The following is a 20,144-nucleotide window of genomic DNA, read 5'->3' as shown; positions in this document are numbered from 1 at the left end:
TGTGTGTCAGTGTGTGTATGTGAGAGAGATTTATATTTATCAACAAACCTGTGTAGAGGCAGCCACAAACACTCCTGCCCTCGAGGGGAGCAGGCGGCATCACTGCCACTTTCCCATCTCTCCTCCCTTCCTTCTTCATTTCTGCCTTTCCTTCCTCCTGGCCTCTGGAGAGAGGTGTGTAGGGGGGTGGCTGGTGGGGGAGGTGGCTGTAGTGTCTCTTTTGCTGTGCTATGGTAATAACTGTCCCTTCCCTCCCCCCTTCCAGCCCAACCTTCCTCCCCATCTGCTTTCTCCTCCTCTCGTTTGGTTCCAGGCAGGCAGCAGACAGACTGCATCATTTTTTGCACAGGCTGCAGCAGCAGCGGGGAGAGAGGGAGCAGGTGGAGAGTTCAGAGACTGCAGTGAAGCTGCCCTCGAGACATGGCGGATCAGTGCCTCTGAATAAGCAAAAAATCCCCAAGCTGCCTCCCCTCCCAGCCCCCGGTTCGCTGCGCTGCTGCTGACAGGTCAAGGAGAAGGAGAGAAGCGGCCAGAGGACAAATGGTGCTGCAGCCTTTTCTTTGATTTCCTCCCCTTCTTCTCCATGTTACATCTCTCTTCAGTGCTTCAGTCAGTGTAGCTGCTGTTGCTGCTAGTAGGAGCATCCAGGGACAGTGCCGTCCATCCCTCCCTTCCCCCACCCCCACCCCCTCTCCATCTCTCTGTCCATCCATCCATCCATCCATCCATCCATCCATCCACAAGGGCTATGGCTGCAGAAGAGGTATTGCAGACAGTGGATCACTATAAGACTGAGATCGAAAGGCTGACTAAGGAGCTCACCGAAACAACCCACGAAAAGATCCAGGCAGCTGAATATGGGCTGGTGGTGCTGGAGGAAAAACTCACCCTGAAGCAGCAATATGACGAGCTGGAGGCTGACTATGATTGCCTTAAACAGGAGCTGGAGCAGCTGAGAGAGGTGAGTTAGCTGATGCTTTTCTCTCCCCCCCCCCTCTCTCCCGAATAAACCCCATGCACTAAACAAAACGAAATAATGAAAGGTGCCTAAGGAGCTCTTCTTACTGTTGCCCTCCGTGTTAATCTACCTGAGCCCGTTGATCAGACATGGAAGCAAAAATGGCCTTGTGGAGAATGTGTGTAAAGAACCCTGGAGGCATGAATTTATGAGATGGGGAGGAGTGATTTATTTCAGGGCTCAAGAGTCAGCAATGACTGTAGAGTTTAAGAGTGGATTATATGACGTTTTAAACCGATGGCTACTTAAGATGCCAATGATACATAGGCATTGCCCTAACCTGTGTAGTAAGATAGCAATTGGGAACCACAACTTCTAATAGCAGACATTTGCAGCACTGGGAAATATTTCAGTCATACCTGAATGTTTGGCCCTTATTTAAAGTGAAACCTGGACAATTGTGTATATAACATTTTGGTGATATGTATATTGTATACAGCATATTGTAATATGTGGAAAGAGAGACACCTTTATATACATTTGGGGGGCAGCCTCTCATTCAGGAGGGGCAAAGCAGCCAGAAGATAGTTATGAGATCACACTAATCAGTGAAAATTCAACTTCTAGCTCATCCTTAAAGAATGAAGTATTTGATCTGATACATATTTTTGGAGTGTCTTTCAGCTGAGTTTGTATAACATGGAAAGTATAATTATGAGTGTTACACATAACCTTTTATCATGTAACCTTTTATTTATTCCTCACCTTTGGATGTCATCCTGCTGCCTATATTTATCATTAAGAGCAGTAACAAAGATTCATACAATGAGCATACACTCCATCTATGATAGTGTGTGTTTGCATATCCAGTATTATCCTATTTAATCGCTAAATTTTAAAATGTTCTGATCTTTGTATATAAAGACAGAGCAAATTAATTTGCACACAAAAATTACATTGATGTAATTAAGTAAACCTTTGGAGAAGAGGAGGAAACATATAAGAATGATCTTTTTTGAAAATTTAAAGTAATGTTTTTCTTCTGTAAAATTATATTGCCATTTATAATCAAATATAGGGAAGATCTATTCAGTGAGAAACAATGAACTCGATATTTCTCATTGAGAACAGTAATTTGTTGACTATAAACAACAAAATATCTACATATGTGTTTGGAGACTGTATGCACTTGTATAAATATTTGTTTATACATGCAAAAGTTTTGTTTTACCTCCTGATAAATGTGATAAGTTAAATACTTTGTTCCAGTGACCAGGATAGTTTTCAGAAATAATATTTTCGTAACAAAGTTTTCTGATTTGCTGTGTTGCACACACTCATGCGCTTATTAAGCTCTTGTATAAAAGGTAGAGCTGATGTTTTCCTCCAAAACTCGCTGGTCCAGTGCAGTGGGCTCCGGATTTGAAACCAGTGACCTCAGCTTCAGGGTTTGGGATGGGTAACTTGCACTGTCATGAGGGCTGAGCTGGTAAAAGTGGTCCTGCAGTAAAAGGGAACTATAACTAAGGTGCAATTATAAAATGTAACTGATAAGAAAAAAGAGATCTAAGTAACAGGATCTGGCGGTGATCTTCTCAAAGCAGTGTACATCAGTGCTGATCAGGAACTACTGAGGACACGGGGTTGGGCATTACCACAGGGGCAATGGTTAATACAAGAAATTAGATTAAATATGAAAAAATTAAACTTGAGCAATTATTCAGCCCCTGATGTCTGTGTTGACAAGATTTTTTGACATTAGAAAACCTGTAGGCATAAATTCTGTTCTGATTTACCCCCCACTGAAGTCTATGGGATTGCACGGGGTGCATATCAGCACAGAATTGAGACCACAGAACCAAATACTTGGCTCTGGACAGGAAATAATCATTGAGGGAGGAAGGGGAAGAATCCTTTTGCTCCCTGGACATGAAATGGCAGAGAAACCATTCCACAGTTGCTAATTGAGTTCCAGGTTCCTGGCCCTCTCTGGCCTATGTATCAATTCTAGAGAGGAGAGCGACTCCCCTGAGCTGTACATCGTGGTGTACAGGGCATTTAAACTTTCTCAACAGGCTCCCAGAATTCTGTTCGTCCTCTCACTCCCTGCAGGAGAGCCACTGATTTTGTTACATATAAGTAAAGTCCTACACGGATACAAAATTTGTATCCACATCCGATCCACGATCTACAAACACGGTCCATGGATATCCGCATCCGCAGAAGTAAAGCGGGTATCCGCATCTGCAGAAATAAAGCGGGTATCCGCATCCACAGATATAAAGCAGGTATCCGCAGATTTGCAGGACTCTACGTATAAGGCCCTCTACACTTGTGAAGGCAGGATTCACCCCAAATCTGTCTGTCATTCTAATCTGCTTTTCTAATCTCATTTTTTAATACACCCATTGACACTATGGCCTGTGTGAACTTCAAAACTTCTCAAAATAAAAAATTATGTCTATCTGTTGATGTTGTAGAATTAGAATTCAGTCAGAGGTGGTCTAGTCAAACTGGTCTAAGGGATTTTGGTTGTATAGCTGCACGGCAGGAACCCCACAGGCACTCCCGGCTTTCTGCTGATGACAAGCCAAGATGCAGACTGTGACAAAGTGGGAATTTTCTGTCACATTTATATGAATCCTCAGTTTCCCTTTGCATTTGCGTTGTTACTCAATGGAGAGAAAAGTGTTAAGGCTGTGCTTGGGGGCAACGCAGGACATGAGGTGAGGGTGTTGCTTTGCTGCCTGGGCCACAGTGAATAGGATTGTTAAGGAACTGGCTGGAACCTGCTGAAAGTGATTCCATATCAATGCAGAATCCCAGCGAGACAATAGAAATCCCCAGTGACTTAAACATTGACACCTAGGAAACCACAACCAAGTCCCCAGCTCAGGAACAAAGAACTGATATGTGACCAGCAGAGGATAGAGTGTGGGCTTCTGGTTCTGGAGAAACGTGGCTGCTCTCTCCAGCGACTGACTAAGGTGGTCTGAGAGAGAAAGAGAGAGGCTGAAATTGAGTTTTCTACAGCTTGGCTGGTGAATTCCTCTGGCTTGACCAGAATGGACGGTGTTTTAACCTTTCTGTTTCTCTATGCTGACCTAAGGACTTCCAGTGCTGTGTTCCAGTGGACGAACAAATCCCACTCTGTTTTGAAAATGCTGCTTGGGTGTCCCTGCAAATGCTTGCCTTAGTCCCTGAAGAGTGTACAAGTCTTTAGCAGAAGTCTATCTCAGTTGGACATCCACCAGCACTGGGCAGAGCTCAGCAGATGCTCAGTCTAGGAGTGGTGAGGCTGTGTGACCTGCCCTGGCCTGAAGGAAGTGTAAGACTCCTTGGGGGTCTGCCACACTAAAGGGATTCCTCTAAGAGACTGATTAAAAGCTGGAGCATAGCACAGATCCTGTGGATCTGTGATACATGCAATGGAAAGAAGTAGGTAAGATTGAAGAAGAATGCTGTCAGACTTGCATTCAGTGCATCCTGATTGTGGCCCAGTATGTGAACCTTATTTCACTGGTGATCGGTTACTGACGTGTACAATACAACGAAAACTTAAAAAGGAGGAAAGTGTCCCATACTATTGTGTTAAACCAGTCTGTTCCTATACAGCAGTATGGACAGACAGAGTAGTGTTGTGGGCCTGAAGTCAGTTGCCCCAGTTCAGGCTCCCTCCAAAGCCTATGAAAAATAGCCTGTGTGTATCTTCTGAAACATGCACTACAGAGAGTATTTGGGGTGTGGGGTTGCACATGTAGGCAACTAAGACCTTTGACTAGGCAATGGTAGAAGTCAGTGATGGATTTAGAGTTAGTGGGGCCCTGTGCGCAGCTTCATTTTTGGGGGCCCCCCTCAGGACCCAGCCAAGAAAAAGAACGTTCTCTCTCCCCCTCCCCCGTTTTTCATTCTTTTTTTCATCCTCCTCCTCCTCCTCTATTAAAAGTAATGGGAAGTAAATGAAAATAAAGTGGGGTACCTTGATTGGGGCAGGGGGTTGGGGTGCAGGAGGGGGTCGGGCTCTAGGAGGGAGTTTGGGTGCTGGCTCTGGGCTGGGACAGGAGGTTAGGGGGTGGAGGGGGTACAGGGTTTGGGTCTGGGAGGGAGTTTGGGTACTGGGTGCAGGCTCTGGGCTGGGGAAGGGGGATGGGATGTGAGAGAAGGGCAGGGGGTGGCACTTACCTCGATTGGCACGGCTTCCAAAGCGATTGGCACCCCCCCCCTCCGGCAGCTTCCGGGAGTGGTGCAGCACGGAGGTAGGGAGGCAGAGCAGGCAGGGAGCTGCCTTAGCCCTGCTGCTGGCAAGTCTCTGCTTAGCCCTTGGGGCGAGGGGGGCAGCAGGTCTCCGTGCACTCCCCAGGGGCGCGCAGAGATGTGCCAGCAGCTGGCCACTTCCGGGAGCGGCGTGGGGCCACCAGCCACAGCATGCAGGCAGCCTGCCTGCCTGAGCCCTGCTGCACCTCTGGCCAGGACATGGGGGCCAGGGTATCAGATGAGATTTGTCCTGCATTTTGGGGGCTCCCCTGTTGTTGGGGGCCCCGTTCCACCACATAGTTTGTTTCAAGGTAAATCCACTCCTGGTTAGAAGTGAAACTCCCAACACAGATTATTTTGCTTCTACAAGAGTTAGCTGTGTCTGAAATCATTTGCACACTGGGATAAAATGTAGGTCTAGATTTGTACTGAAACAAGTATTCATTCAGTTAATGAATTATTTCATTATTATACCTTGCATTCTGCTATTAGCAACTCTTTGCACATTATCATTGATCAGACACACCTGTCACTTTAACCTTTGCCTCTAGTGGATGTGCCTCATTGGATGTAAGACACATACCACGAAGCTCAATCCTACCGTCCTTACACATTCAAAACTCCCCTCACTTCAAAGGGACTTTTCTATAGGACTGCCGTAGGAAGCCTCAAATGTGAAAGAATGAAATATTTTTCAGTATTATGGGTCAGTGAGATGGGAAAATAAATCCACGGTAGGGAGTAGCGGTGCAATCAATTGTAATGCATTACATTAAATATTAATTTCTGTACATATGATTTATGCTGTGCCACCATTAAAATACAAATCGCTGTGGTGGCCCTTGAAATTTCTTGTACAGTAGTTAAAATGGCCATGTTTTAAACAAAGAGTTTGGTGTTTTGAGGTGTCATGATGTTACATGATACAAAAGATGTGAGGCTGTAATCAATGACCTAATAGCAAACTTGACTTCCGGTAAGTGCAGTAGTTATTACATTAAGTCTGCCGTCCAGGTTTAAGAGCATTCAGTGGGAAGAAATGAGGAATCAATCAGCTATTATCCTTATGTTTTCCAAGTATTGGACCAATAAATAGGAAGGTGAAAAGAGAGATGCTGCTTTGCTGAGTTTACAGCTTTCAAGGTTGTAACATGCAGTTGTAATAGCTGTAGGTTTTAAGGAAGGATTGACAGAATAGTGTTGTAACAGTATGCCAAATTTCCATGAATTTTATCATTTTAAAAGCTCTTTTAGTTCTGTTGATTTTCCCCCCATCTTATAAATAATGTTTCTGTTCATCATTAGTTTACATTTCAAGTATAAAAACTGAATTTTAGGCTTGCAGTGGCAATGTCTTGCTTTTAGGCACCAAGTCAGCAAAAAGCAACAGAGGGTCCTGTGGCACCTTTAAGACTAACAGACGTATTGGAGTATAAGCTTTCGTGGGTGAATACCCACTTCATCAGATGCAAGTAATGGAAATTTCCAGAGGCAGGTATAAATCAGTATGGAGATAACGAGGTTAGTTCAATCAGGGAGGGTGAGGTGCTCTGCTAGCAGTTGAGGTGTGAACACCAAGGGAGGAGAAACTGCTTCTGTAGTTGGATAGCCATTCACAGTCTTTGTTTAATCCTGATCTGATAGTTTCAAATTTGCAAATGAACTGGAGCTCAGCAGTTTCTCTTTGGAGTCTGGTCCTGAAGTTTTTTTTTGCTGTAAGATGGCTACCTTTACATCAGCTATTGTGTGGCCAGGGAGGTTGAAGTGTTCTCCTACAGGTTTTTGTATATTGCCATTCCTGATATCTGACTTGTGTCCATTTATCCTCTTGCGTAGTGACTGTCCAGTTTGGCCAATATACATAGCAGAGGGGCATTGCTGGCACATGATGGCATATATAACATTGGTGGAAGTGCAGGTGAATGAGCCGGTGATGTTGTAGCTGATCTGGTTATGTCCTGTGATGATGTTGCTGGTGTAGATATGTGGGCAGAGTTGGCATCGAGGTTTGTTGCATGGGTTGGTTCCTGAGTTAGAATTGTTATGGTGCGGTGCGTGGTTGCTGGTGAGAATATGCTTAAGGTTGGCGGGTTGTCTATGGGTGAGGACTGGCCTGCCTCCCAAGGTCTGTGAAAGTGAGGAATCATTGTCCAGGATGGGTTAGATCTACAACCCAGTTGTGGCCGAAAGTAACAATTTGTGTAAATTTATCAGAGTAAGATTAGGAAAATTCTCAAAGTCAAATACACAGGTTAAATCAGCACCTGGGTAGCTTTTATTTACACTGTGCCACTGGCATTTGGAAGAAAATATTCACATTGGGTATATCTACAGTGCAGTTAAATGCCCACAGCTGACCTGTGCCAGTTGAGTCGGGTTTGCGGGGCTCAGGCTAAGAAGCTATTTAATTGCGGAGTAGACTCTTGGGCTTGGTCTGCAGTCTGAGCTCTGGGACTGTCCCACCTCAAGGCCCTAGAGCCTGGGCTCCAGCCCAAGTCCAAACCTTTACACTGCAGTTAAACAGCCCCGTAGCCCAAGTCCCATGAGTCTGAGTCAGTGGGCATGGGCCAGCTGTGGGTTTTTAATTACAGTGTAGACATGCCACTAATTTCTGGCATTGTCTACGGAGGGACCAACACTTCTTGAACAACTTTTCAAGTGGGCACAAACATCCTTGTTCTTCGGCATCCTACTTCCTGGCCTGTTTTTCTACCAGGCTCTTCTTTAGCATATTTTTTATGTACATTGTGAAACTGACTTTCCATTGGTTTATGAATTCCCTTGTGTCCAAGAGCAGTTCTGCAATGCAAGACTCTGTTTCAATCTCACCCCTGCTATCGAATTTCTCTCAATTTCTCATTGTTATCAGGCAAGTTGGTGTAATGCTTAGTTACCAACAACATTGCACTACACACTTCTTCTGTTGGGTTGGATAGCTGTTACATTTCTAATGGCAGGTTTGGGGTTTTTTTAAATCCATTAATTTATGTTGAATTGTCTTTTATTTGTGGAATACCCATCTTTTCCTTGTTTTCCTTTCTCATCTCTTTTTAACCTCAATAAAACAAAAACTTAAATGGAGGATAGGAGGAGGAAGATTTTCCTTTTTTAGGAGGAATTGATATTGGATGAAATGTAAGTGTGACGTTGGGCAGTCTATATGGTTTTATAAAAACTTGATAAGTCAATATAATGTAACTGAGACAGTTTTAGAGAAAATATGGTAATAAGCGAATGTAAGTAACTGGGATATGCCTCATGCAAAAGGTCTCTTGTAAGGTATCATTACAAAGCTTATAATCTACTGAGTGTGATCATCTGATTTGTATAAATGTACCACTCTTGTATCTAAAACTAGAAATATAAAATGTAACTCTGAGGGCCTATTGTAATTGTGTAAAGTGTGGACCATTAATGATGGTTTGGAATCTTGATGACTCCCATTGTCTGCAGATGGCTGTATTTACCTGTGAGTCTTCCTGTATATGTGTGTGCTGGCAAGTGAGTAATGAAGTCTTGCAGTGACATGTGATCATGTCACCTGAACTGGAATCCATCTTTAACCTGGTGCTTTTCCAGTGAGGGGGGGTGGAAACCCAGAGAGACAAAGAGTTCCCGCCTTATGCAAAAGATATATAAAGGGGGGAAGAGAACAGAGAGGGAGAGGAGCCATCATGAAGAATCCCCTAGCTACCACCTGAGCTGCAACAAGAGCTGTACCAGGGGAAAGAATTGTGCCCAGGCCTGGAAGGTGTCCAGTCTGAGAAAAACTTACTGAAGCATCTCTGAGGGTGAGATTATCTGTATTTAGTTTGATTAGGCATAGATTTGCGCATTTTATTTTATTTTGCTTGGTGACTTACTTTGTTCTGTCTGTTACTACTTTGAACCACTTAAATCCTACTGTCTGTATTTAATAAAATCACTTTTTATTTAGTAATTTACTCAGAGTATGTATTAATACCTGGGGAAGCAAACAACTGTGCATATCTCTCTATCAGTGTTATAGAGGGCGAACAATTTATGAGTTTGCCCTGCATAAACTTTATGCAGGGTAAAACGGATTTATCTGGATTTAGACCCCATTGGGAGTTGGGCATCTGAGTGCTAAAGACAAGCACACTACTGCGAGCTGTTTTCAGGTAAACTTGCAGCTTTGGGACAAGTGATTCAGACCCTGGGTCTGTGTCTGGAGCCAGACGGGAGTGTCTGGCTCAGCAAGACAGGGTGCTGGAGTCCTGAGCTGGCAGGGAAAACAGGAGCAGGGGTAGTCTTTGCACATCTGGTGGCAGCTCCCAAGGGGGTTTCTGTGATCCAACCCGTCACAGTAAGTGCCTGCGCTTTCCCTTTGTCCCCTTCCCCAGGAGTTTGTACAATATTTGCACCAGTCGTAACAGAGGAATATGAGAGGGATACAAGTAATTGTGTGTTCTATTAAACCAATCAGTTCCTTTGAACTAGCTACCCATGGAAGTAGTTAGAACTGTTTAGTGGGTGAAAAAGAGCTAGCCCATGACTTAGGGCTTTAATTTTTTTTCTAATTGGGGACTCTCCTCATCCACTTCTCAGTGTGTATATGTGTGTGTGTGTGGGGGGGGGAGGATTAAAATATTTTTAGGAGGCAGACTTTATTTCTGAGCTTCTTTCACCATCAAACTTAACACAATTTGGAAGTCAAAAGAAACAGCAATACAATCTCCACCCTAACTGAAAAGTACTGGGACAAATCCATCCCTGGTGAAAGTCCATTGACATTGTGGGAGAATAGGCCTGGCCGGCTTCCCTTGTACTGATCAGGACACCGGCTTAGACTCGCCTTACAGGCTGCAAGCCTGAACCAGGCTAAGTGTCACGTTCTCTGCCAATATCGGTCAAGGGTTCTGACCAGAGGAGGGATGGGGACCAAGGAGGGAGAAGTGGAAAGCCCCAGCAGCAGCAATAATAGTGTGTGTGTTTATGCCTAGTGAAATATAATAACCGCCTGTGTGACTGATGAAATAGAATAACCGCTTGTGTAAAGTAATAAGTAAGGCTGTAACTAATTAAACTGACTAATCATATCTCCCCATTTACATGCCCCAAACCCCCCTTCTTCAAGTGCATGAACTCCCTTTTCGTAAACTGCACCCTGACTGGAACATTTGCACAATAGGCACCCCAAATTAAGTAAGATAATATCGGTAACGGAAACCACCAAGAACCCCTCTCCTCAATTTGCACCCTATTCTGGGAAGATTGCAAAAAGGGTGCCGGGAAGGGAGGAGGGGTGCCGGGAAGGGCAGAAAGACCCTAACTCTCCTATTCCTGTAAATGATGTGTAATGTGTAAAATGTTTGTGATTTTCGGCTTTAAAAAGGCAAAGTGTACTCCAATCGGGGGAGTGGTTTCTAACTGCTACCCCCAACGCATTGGTGTGTATTGCAATAAACGGGCCTCAGGCTTGAGTCTCTGATCAAAATGATGCGTGGGTGACTTTTTCCACGACAACATTAGTAGAGTTCTACCATGGCTGAATTTAGTTCATTCTTTTATGCTTTTTTCTCCATCTCTCTCCTTGCTCATGTCTAGGATAATACTTGGAACATTTTGTTCCTCCTCACCACCTTTTCATTCTCAAATTGCTTTTGACTCCTGCCTCTGTAGCATTCTCTGCTCCTCTTCACCTCCCCTTTCTTTGTTCTCTGCTCTACATCTAAGATGGACTGTCTGCAGCAGGCTACATTCACACCCCAGCTTCCCCCAAACTAATTGTTTGTGTAGACAAGCCCCGTGTCACTTAACCTCTTTTGCATTCACACCCCAGTTTGCCTCCAAGTAATTGTTACAGATAAACCTCAGGTGAAGGCTTTGTAGTAATTTGCTGGCTGATCTGGGAATAATACCCCAGTGAACTCTGGCTCCCAATCTCATGCTTAATCTGGGATGCTTAAAATCTCATGCCCAGTTTGAGCCCCTGTGACTTGTTTTATTCATTTATTAAGAATTCAAAGTAGTCACTGAATTATCATTTGTATCGTTGATATCTTGGATACATAAAGACAAGAATTTTTCTTTCACACATTGAAGATTTCTCAGTGTTTTACAAAGCAGTAAAGAATTACAGTATACCGTTCTGAGTAAACCTGAAAGGTATGTGCCCTGAGCAATAACAGGTGTACACAGCTTTGGATATAAACCTTGATGTTGAGAGAATGTATTGGTCAGGAGATTTGGGTTATCTTTTAATCTTTCTGAAAATGTAGTGGGATAGAGACATACAGAAAAGATTTCATTTTAACACCTCACCTGAAGAATGGCCTCTCTTAACAATGTACCGTCCTTTCAGTACTGCACATCAGTAGAACTGAAGACCTGGGATGAAATCCTGGCCCCATTGAAGTCAATGACAAAACACCTATTGATTTAAGTGGGGCCAGGATTCTTACGCACTCTTAGTAGAACATGAACATTATATATTGTCACTTTTGGTTCCTTCCCACCAAAAAAACAAAACAAAAAACAAAGAAGGGGTAACAAAGATCCCACCCTTGAGCACCTCTCTGTTGTGGGTCACCAAGATATGGCTCCAGTCTTCCTGACTCTTTGTATAATATACAGTAAGGACAGTTATTTCACATAGGAATAGTCTGATGGGCAGGAGTGCCGCCATCTTTTCTGTCGCCCTAGGTGGCAGAAGGTCCTGCCCCGAAATGCTGCCCCCACAGAGGCAGCGGAAGGTCCCGCCACCAAAATACCGCTGCGGTTGCCACCCCCAAAATTGTAGCACCCTAGGCGATCGGCTAGGTTGCCTAATGGGTTGCGCCGGCCCTGCTGATGGGTTAGTCCTCAAACAGCACTGACTGCCTTTGGGACTGATGCTGCCACGTGCTGAGGGCCCTCTAATTTCACTGACTTCCTGGGAAGGTGAAAGCACTCAGCAACTCTTGGGAGGAGTGCAGTGCTTTGAAGGTTTGCACTCATCAGGTATTAGATAATTTCTTATCTTCTCTAGAATTTAGAGGCTGGTGGTTGTCCATTTGGTTAACAAAAAAATCATAATTTTAAAACTTTTCCTTTGCTTCACTCAATACAGAGCCAAATACTATTCTCAGTTGCATACTGTAGGTGTAAATCTGGAGTAACACCACTTAGGATGTTGGTGTTACTCCAGATTTACACCTGTGCAACTGAAACTGGCTGGATTTGATGTCAAATGGTGATCTTTGGAATTTCCAGAACATTCAGTAAAGTCCCTCTTAAAGTTTTAGGCCAAAATTTTTCAAATCTTGGGGCCTAAAAGTGAGGTACGTAAAATCTGTCTTTAGTCACCTACACAGAAGAAGCTGTTTTTTTTTTTGTTAGAGGTGCTGAGCAATCCCAGCTCCCACTGACGTCAATGTGGCCTTCATTTGCTCACCCACTTTGGAATATAGGTCACTTCTATTTGGATGCCTACAAGTAGGTTTAAGAGCACAACTTTAAGGCACCTAAATACCACCGTTTTTCATAAAAGGATAGAGTGGGTATTTGTAGTGTAGTGGCTCTTAACTGTTCCCGACTACTACCCCTTTCAGGAGTCTGATTTGTCTTGCGTACCCCCAAGTTACCCCTCACTTAAAAACTATTTGCTTACAAAATCAGACATAAAAATACAAAAGTGTCATAGCCACTATTACTGAAAAAGGCTTACTTTCTCATTCTTACCATATCATTCTAAAATAAATCAACTGGAAATATAAATATTGTACTTACATGTCAGTATACAGTATGTAGAGCAGTATAAACAAGTCATTGTCTGTATGAAATTTTAGTTTGTACTGACTTCGCTAGTCCTTTTTATGTAGTCTGTTGTAAAAGTAGGCAAATATCTAGATGAGTTGATGTACCCTCTGGAAGACCTCTGTGTACCCCCGGGGTACACGTATCCCTTGTTGAGAACCACCGCTGTAGATCATGACAGGTTCAGAGTACCCTAACTTTTCCCCCTTCTTCTGTGCAGTACAGTGACTCAGTATACAAGGAGGGAGGAAATGAAATGCCATCCATAACAGACCACTGGCACTCAGCGTTTCAAAAGTACTTTACAATCATACTCTGGGCTATGACTGGTTAGCTTTACAGCCCTTCCTATATTTTGTTGCTCTTTTGGTTTGCATTTGTAGTAGATATTAACCTCAGATGAACCTCTCCCCCCGCCTCCTCCTGACTCTCTTAGCAAGTAAAATGAGGAGGAGGGCCTTGCTGGGGAGTTGGTGCATCATTTATCTATATTTAATAGGAAAAGCTAATGTTGCATGACTATTTTTGTGTGGAGCCCTCGCTGAAGGGATCATAGGGATTGCAGTGAGCAAGATGGACCTTGGCAGTAAGATGTCCCATTGGAATTGAAATGCCAGGAGAATAAGGCCTCCCAGAGCCAGCACAGAGCACAGAGCCTGCATACCGATGACACTTGCTATTTTGCTGCTTCCCTGGGATCTGCTTGTTTTCCTGCTCAATCCATTCAGAAGAAGTTTGGGGGGGAAGGGCGGGTGGGAGTGGGATGGGACCCTGCACCCTCCCCCAAAGTGATTTATGGGAAATCCACAAGGAGATCCTTTGTGGGGATTTTCTCCCGCTGGCCTTTACTCTGGTATTTCCATGGGAGTATTGTCTTATTCAAACTAAGAAACCTCTACTTCAAGTGGTTTATCAGCCTTCCTTAGTGGAAAGTAATCACATTTTTATCTGTAACTACTTGGAAAACAGTCAGAAATCTGATACATAGAACCTTTAAGAGACTGCAATTCAATTCTTTGTGCCCTCTGTAAAGAATGGAATTGCAGCTTTGAAGTGACAGGAAGATTATGAATACCCAAGTGTCTACGGCAGGAGCGGCCTTGGATGCAGAGGGAAAGCCAGAGGGAGTGAGTCAGCATGACCTTGGTTGCTGCCAGAGTGATGGCTAATGCACACAGCCTGAACAATGGTTGCCATTGGTAGGGTGCTTTAGCAGGAAGTGCCTGCCGTGATATAAAACACACTGGACTAAGCCCTGATGAAAAAGCAGGCTATGTGTTTGACTGGTGAAAGGGACAAAGAGGACTACACTGGTAGTGAGAAACTACCTCAGCATAATACTGAAGTCTGTCATTCCTAACACTATCTTTTACTTGTAGTAGCTACAATGATTTCATATTGCAGGCTGCACTGTTTTAAAAAGCAAGCCAAAGTACTGTATGGATCACCAAATTTCATTCCCCCTCCTGGGCTGTCAGCAATGTCGGCTGTACTTATTGTGTATTCATATTTACTTGTATTAAAGTAGAACCTAGAGGCACTGACACTCTACAGTGCCTAGCACAATATGGTTCAAATAAATGAGAGACGGTCCCTGCCCCAGTGAGCTTACAATCTAAATTGACAAGACAGGCAAAGGAAATAATATTATCCCCATTTTACAGATGGGGAACTCAGGCACAGGGCGGTCAAACAGTTTAGCCAAGGTCACACAGGAGGAAGTCTGTGCAGGAGTCAGGAATTGAACCCTCTTGACCCCTAGTCCAGTGCCTTAATCACAAGACCTGCCCCCTCCCTTCCTCGACTCTAAAAACTGAATGAAGGATCAGGGTGAAAACCGTCTGAAGGAAAATTTCCCTTGCAAAAAAAGATTTTTGGTTTCTTGATCCATTGTCTGTCAACATTTGTGTGTTAGAAGTATCAGCGCAGTCATGAAAAACTTTCACTGATTCCCCATCTATGTCTATAGCTACTGCAGAATTACTTTCCTCTTCCAAAAGGCCTTTTGTTGTCATTCACCCATCTCCCTTTGCGATCTCATCTCTCTCTTCCCCCATTTGTCCCTTCTGCTCTGCCACTTCTTTTCTTCATTCTATCCTCTTTTTTTCCATTAGAGGTTGACCCTTTCCTGCTGCCATTCCAGGCTTTTGTAGCAGTCTACCCATCTCTTTTCTTCTTACATTCTCTTGATGTCTTTCCAAAACACCTCCAAACACTCCTCTTCTTTGCTATGAATGGGAACCTCACATTGGCATTTGCTATTAACTAGGGCTGGTTGCAGTTTTTCCACTGAAATTGGTTTTCAATGGAAAATAGAGGGTACGGGAGTTGACTAAATGAAATTTTTTTGCAGAAAATGTGTGCTTTCTACAGAAAAATTGGACTTTTGGCCAAAAAAACATTTGGGCCAAAGTCTTTAGGTGTTGGGTTTTTTTTTGACAAAGTCTAAGTTATTCTGTGGGGGGAAATATATTCCAACCAACTCTCCTATTGTCAAGATTTTGTGCCTCTCCCTGTCTGCTGTCGCCGTCTAATCTCATATTCGCTCCCACGACAAAGTTTCCATTGTTGTAACGCTATGTGTTAAAAAAATTAGCTTGCAATTGTTTATTGTGTGGAGTTCTGAAACGTGGGATGCTCTTTGTAGTTGTGGTATTTGAGAAATGTACATTTAATCTCTGACCCTGCAAGACGCGAGCCTCTGCAGTTCCAATACCTCACAGGAGGCATTCGACATCATCCAGGATCAGGTCCTTGTTGTGGAGCTATTCACAGTGGGTAGGGTTACAATGGAACATGGAAGAGAGCCTTCGAGGAGTAGTGGATAGGGCCTTGGGCTGGGAATCAGGAGCTCTATCACTGACCTGCTGTTTGACCTTGGGCAAGTCACTTCCTCCTGGGCAGTACAATGACAGGATGTGATTACTGCTTGTGTAGATATGCCAGAGCTATAGCTCAGGTTTTGAAGCAGTGACGCTGCAGCAGCACAGACTCGAGCATCGGCTAACTGCTTAAGTAGCCAGGTTTCCAGGTGGGCGCAGACAACCCATGCTGAGGCCTTTGCTGTCGTGTGCTTCACACCCCCTGGGATTGCAACAGACCTTGGCCTGACAGCAGTATAACCATACCGTTTGACCTCCCACCCTTTGTATGTCTTGTCTGTTTAAATTGTAAAGTCTTTGGGACACAGGACTGTCCATTTCTATATATTGGTACTAAAGCTAGCATAGGGAGGCCGCCACCGTGATTGGGACCTCTAAGCCCTATTGCAAAGATTTTGACAGTCGGGGTTGGCAATATTGAACACATTAAATTGCTCCTCAAAAGGAACAGTTACATTTTTGATTTCTTCATACCTGTAAGGTTCTATGAGGTGACAATTGATGTATGTTAATACCTTTTAAACATAATGCAAAATATTGATTCTAATATCTTCATTTTTGTATTCCAATGCTGCATGTAATGGTCAGGAGAGGCATAGATTCTAAGGACGGAAGAGATCATTGTGATAATCTAATCTAACATACTGTATACACAGTCCACAGAACTTCCCTGAATTAATTCCTGTATGAATTAGAACATATCTTTTAGAAAAATAATCTAAGCTTGATTTAAAAATGGCCAGTGATGGGGAATATATCACCACTCCTGGTAAATTGTTCTAATGATAATAATAATTGTTCTACCTTCACTATTAAAAATGTGCCCCTTATCTATAGTCTGAATTTGTCTAGCTTCAACTTTCAGCCACTAGATCTTGTGATACCTTTTTGTCTGCTAGATTCTATTATCAAATAGTCGTTCCCCATGTAAACACTTATTAACTGTGATCAAGTCACCCCTTAACCTTTCCTTAAGCTAAAGAGACCATAGGTGCCAACTTCGTGAGTGCTCTGGGGCTGGAGCATTCATGGGGAAAAATTAGTGGGTGTTCTGCACCAACCGGCAGCCAAGCTCTGCTCACCCCCCACCCAACCTCCTCCTCCTCCCGCTCCCCTGAATGTGCCGCATCCCCGTTGCTCCACCTACCTCCCAGCATTTCCCGCCCGGCCGCTGCCAAACAGCTGTTTGGCAGCGTTAGCACGCTCCGGGGCGGGGGGAGGAGAGGGAACATGGCATGCTCTGGGGAGGAGGCGGGGCCTGGGTGGGGATTTGGGTAAGGAGTTGGAATATTGGCAGGGAGAGGGCGGAGTTGGGGCGGGGACTTTGGGGAATGGGGTTGGGGCAGGGGTGGAAAGAGCGGGGGCAGAGGCAGGGGCTCATAGCAGGGGTGGAGTGGGGGCGGGGCCAAGGACAGACGGGGGGGGGGTTGAGCACCCACGGGAAAGAGGGGAAGTCGGCGCCTATGAAAGAGAGTGGGTTCCTGGAGTCTATTCCTGTAAGGCATGTTTTCCAATCTTTTAATCATTCTTGAGGCTTTCTCTGAACCCTCTCCAATTTATCACTATCCTTCTTGAATTGTGGACACCAGAACTGGACACAGTATTCCATTCCAGTAGTGGTTGCACCAGTGCCAAACCCAGAGGTGTGTATATATATACATAAGATCACATTAGTCCTTTTGGCCCCTGTGTTGCACTGGAGGAGATGTTCATAGATTATCCACCACAACCTCCAAATCTTTTTGAGTTACTGCTTCCCAGGACAGAATCCCTTATCCTGTAAGTATGGCCTATATTATTAATTCCTAGATATATACATTTACATTTAGCCATATTAAAATGCATATTGCTTGTTTGCACCCAGTTTACCAAGTGATCCAGATTGCTGATCCAGATCAATGATTTTTAAAAAATCAGATTTTTGTATATATATATATTTTTTTTTCTTATTTAAATTAAATTCCAGTTTATTGTTTAAAAATAAAACTATTTAAAATTAAATTTTAAGTTGACAACCTCTGGTAAGGCCTAAAATTACTATAATCTGTTAAATATTTTAAATTAAATATAAAAATAATATTATGTAGTACATGTTGGTGGACAAGTTTGAAAGAAACTCAAAAGACCAAACTGGTCGAAGTCACTGGCCAAGTACCTGGAACCAGAGTCTGTTGACGTGCTAACCCAGCCTTTGACAGCAGTAGCCTCTTCTGCAGGTTCAGAGAGAATTTTTTTTTTCATTTCAGTTTATTTAACTAGTTCAGCTCAGTGACTACTTCATTCAAAGTTAAGAAACTTAATGAAAGTTGAAAAAGCAGGAAGGCTTGCTTTCCCCCCTGCCATTCTATAGATAAAATCTAGTTGCGGGAGGATGGGATCTACTAAAATCTTGACGGGCATGTTGACCAGAAACAGTCAGTTCAATACACTAACTGTAGATTGTACTTCCTTTGTTTTATTAATCAGTTCATTTTAAAAGCAAAACATGTTTTGATAGCTTTTTTTTCTTAGGTATCTAGCACATTTAATGTGGTTTTATTTAATTAAAAATGCTGTTTTTGCATTTTAATTGATTTTGAATTTGCATCCAAATACAGCTGGAGACAAATCACAAGTAAAAAAATTATTCATCACCTATCAGTAACCATTTTCTAACAGAAGAAAAATTGTAAAAATTAAGAATCTGAATAAAAAAGGGGGGAGGGATTAGCTCAGTGGTTTGAACATTGGCCTGCTAAACCCAGGGCTGTGAGTTCAATCCTTGAAGGGGCCACTTAGGGATCTGGGACAAAATCAGTACTTGGTCCTGCTAGTGAAGGCGGGGGGCTGGACTCAATGACCTTTCAGGGTCCCTTCCAGTTCTAGGAGATAGGTATATCTCCATATATTAAGCTGCATAACTCCCTAAATAAATGCATATAGCTCCAGTGTTAGCAAAAAAAGAAACAGCAAATTTAGTGTAAAGGCTATATTTAGTTGCAATTCAACATGTTAATGGTTGCCAGTCTGTCTTTAAGAAAATAACTAAAAAGCATAAATGCAAAATACAATTCAAATTTATTATTTTAATCAAAGTTTCTAGCTTGCTGATTTAAATGATGATTACATTCTTTAGATTTAAAATCTATGATTACAATTTATTTGATTTAAATCAGTCCTCTTTTGATCGCTCTGAATCAGTGACCTGTCCTCCTCCATTATTTATCACTCCCCCAGTCTTTGCCATGGGTGGCATGTGACTCCTGCATTTGGGGAGGAGTCCCCTGGCCTCTTTTGTACCCGCCTCCCATGATCTTTGTCATCTGTGAACTTTATCAGTGATGACTTTGTTTTCTTCCAAGTTATTGCTAAAAGTATGAAATAACATTGCACCAAGAACTAATCCCTGTGTGATCCCACCCATTTGATGATGATTCCTCACTTACAATTACATTTTGAGACCTGTCAGTTACAGTTTTTAATCCACTTGATGTGTACGTTGTTAATTTTGTATAGTTCTACTTCTTTAATCAAAATGTCATGCAGTACCAAGTTGTATATCTAAATATATTACATCAACATTATTAATTTAATCAATCAAACTTGTAATCTCATCCAAAAAAGATAGAAAGATACTTTGAGAGGATCTATTTTCCATAAAACCACGTTGATTAGCCTTAATTATATTACCCTCCATTAATTATTTTTTGCTTTACAAAAAATACACTAGATTGCAGTGGATGTGGAATTGCAGCATTACTTTTACTAAAGCAGTTATTCACAGACTTTATTGGTTCAGATACCACTTTCTTAGAATATTGATGTTTGAAGTACCACCTGCTAATTTATCCTTGTTGAAACATGGTGATTTGTAGAAACTGAAACTTTTCATGGAAGAGTTTTAGTTTCAACTGAACTTTCATTGGGAAATGTTTCTGAAGTCTAGACTAGAATTTCTAGTCAAAACCAGAGCGAGACGCATCCCAGAATAACCTGATAGTTAGGAAAACAACAAAGAGTCTGGTGGCACCTTAAAGACTAACAGATTTATTTGGGCATAAGCTTTCGTGAGTAAAAACCTCACTTCTTCGGATGCATAGAGTGAAAGCATCCGAAGAAGTGAGGTTTTTACTCACGAAAGCTTATGCCCAAATAAATCTGTTAGTCTTTAAGGTGCCACCAGACTCTTTGTTGTTTTCCTAACTATCAGGTTATTCTGGGATGCGTCTCGCTCTGGTTTTGACTAGAAATTCTAGTCTAGACTTCAGAAACATTTCCCAATGAAAGTTCAGTTGAAACTAAAACTCTTCCAT

At 42.9% G+C, this 20,144-nt stretch overlaps 1 protein-coding gene across 6 annotated transcripts in view; it reads left to right on the top strand.

The window, feature by feature from the left end:
* Positions 1 to 211: 211 nt before the first annotated feature.
* BICD1 (BICD cargo adaptor 1) overlaps positions 212 to 20,144 on the top strand; it is a 295,717-nt gene continuing 275,784 nt past the window's right edge. For 3 of the 6 annotated variants that reach the window (XM_034780090.1, XM_034780106.1, XM_034780097.1), the window contains exon 1: positions 214 to 961. In XM_034780090.1, the coding sequence (XP_034635981.1) occupies positions 749 to 961 (213 nt within the window). In that variant the 5' untranslated portion in view covers positions 214 to 748. Of the gene's footprint in view, positions 962 to 20,144 lie in introns of all 6 variants that reach the window. The other 3 variants (XM_034780076.1, XM_034780072.1, XM_034780066.1) reach the window with 2 other exon arrangements.

The sequence above is a fragment of the Trachemys scripta genome, chromosome 1 (assembly GCF_013100865.1).
Source record: "Trachemys scripta elegans isolate TJP31775 chromosome 1, CAS_Tse_1.0, whole genome shotgun sequence".
Classification (NCBI taxonomy): Eukaryota; Metazoa; Chordata; order Testudines; family Emydidae; genus Trachemys; species Trachemys scripta.
This window is presented reverse-complemented; position numbering and strand designations above follow the sequence as displayed.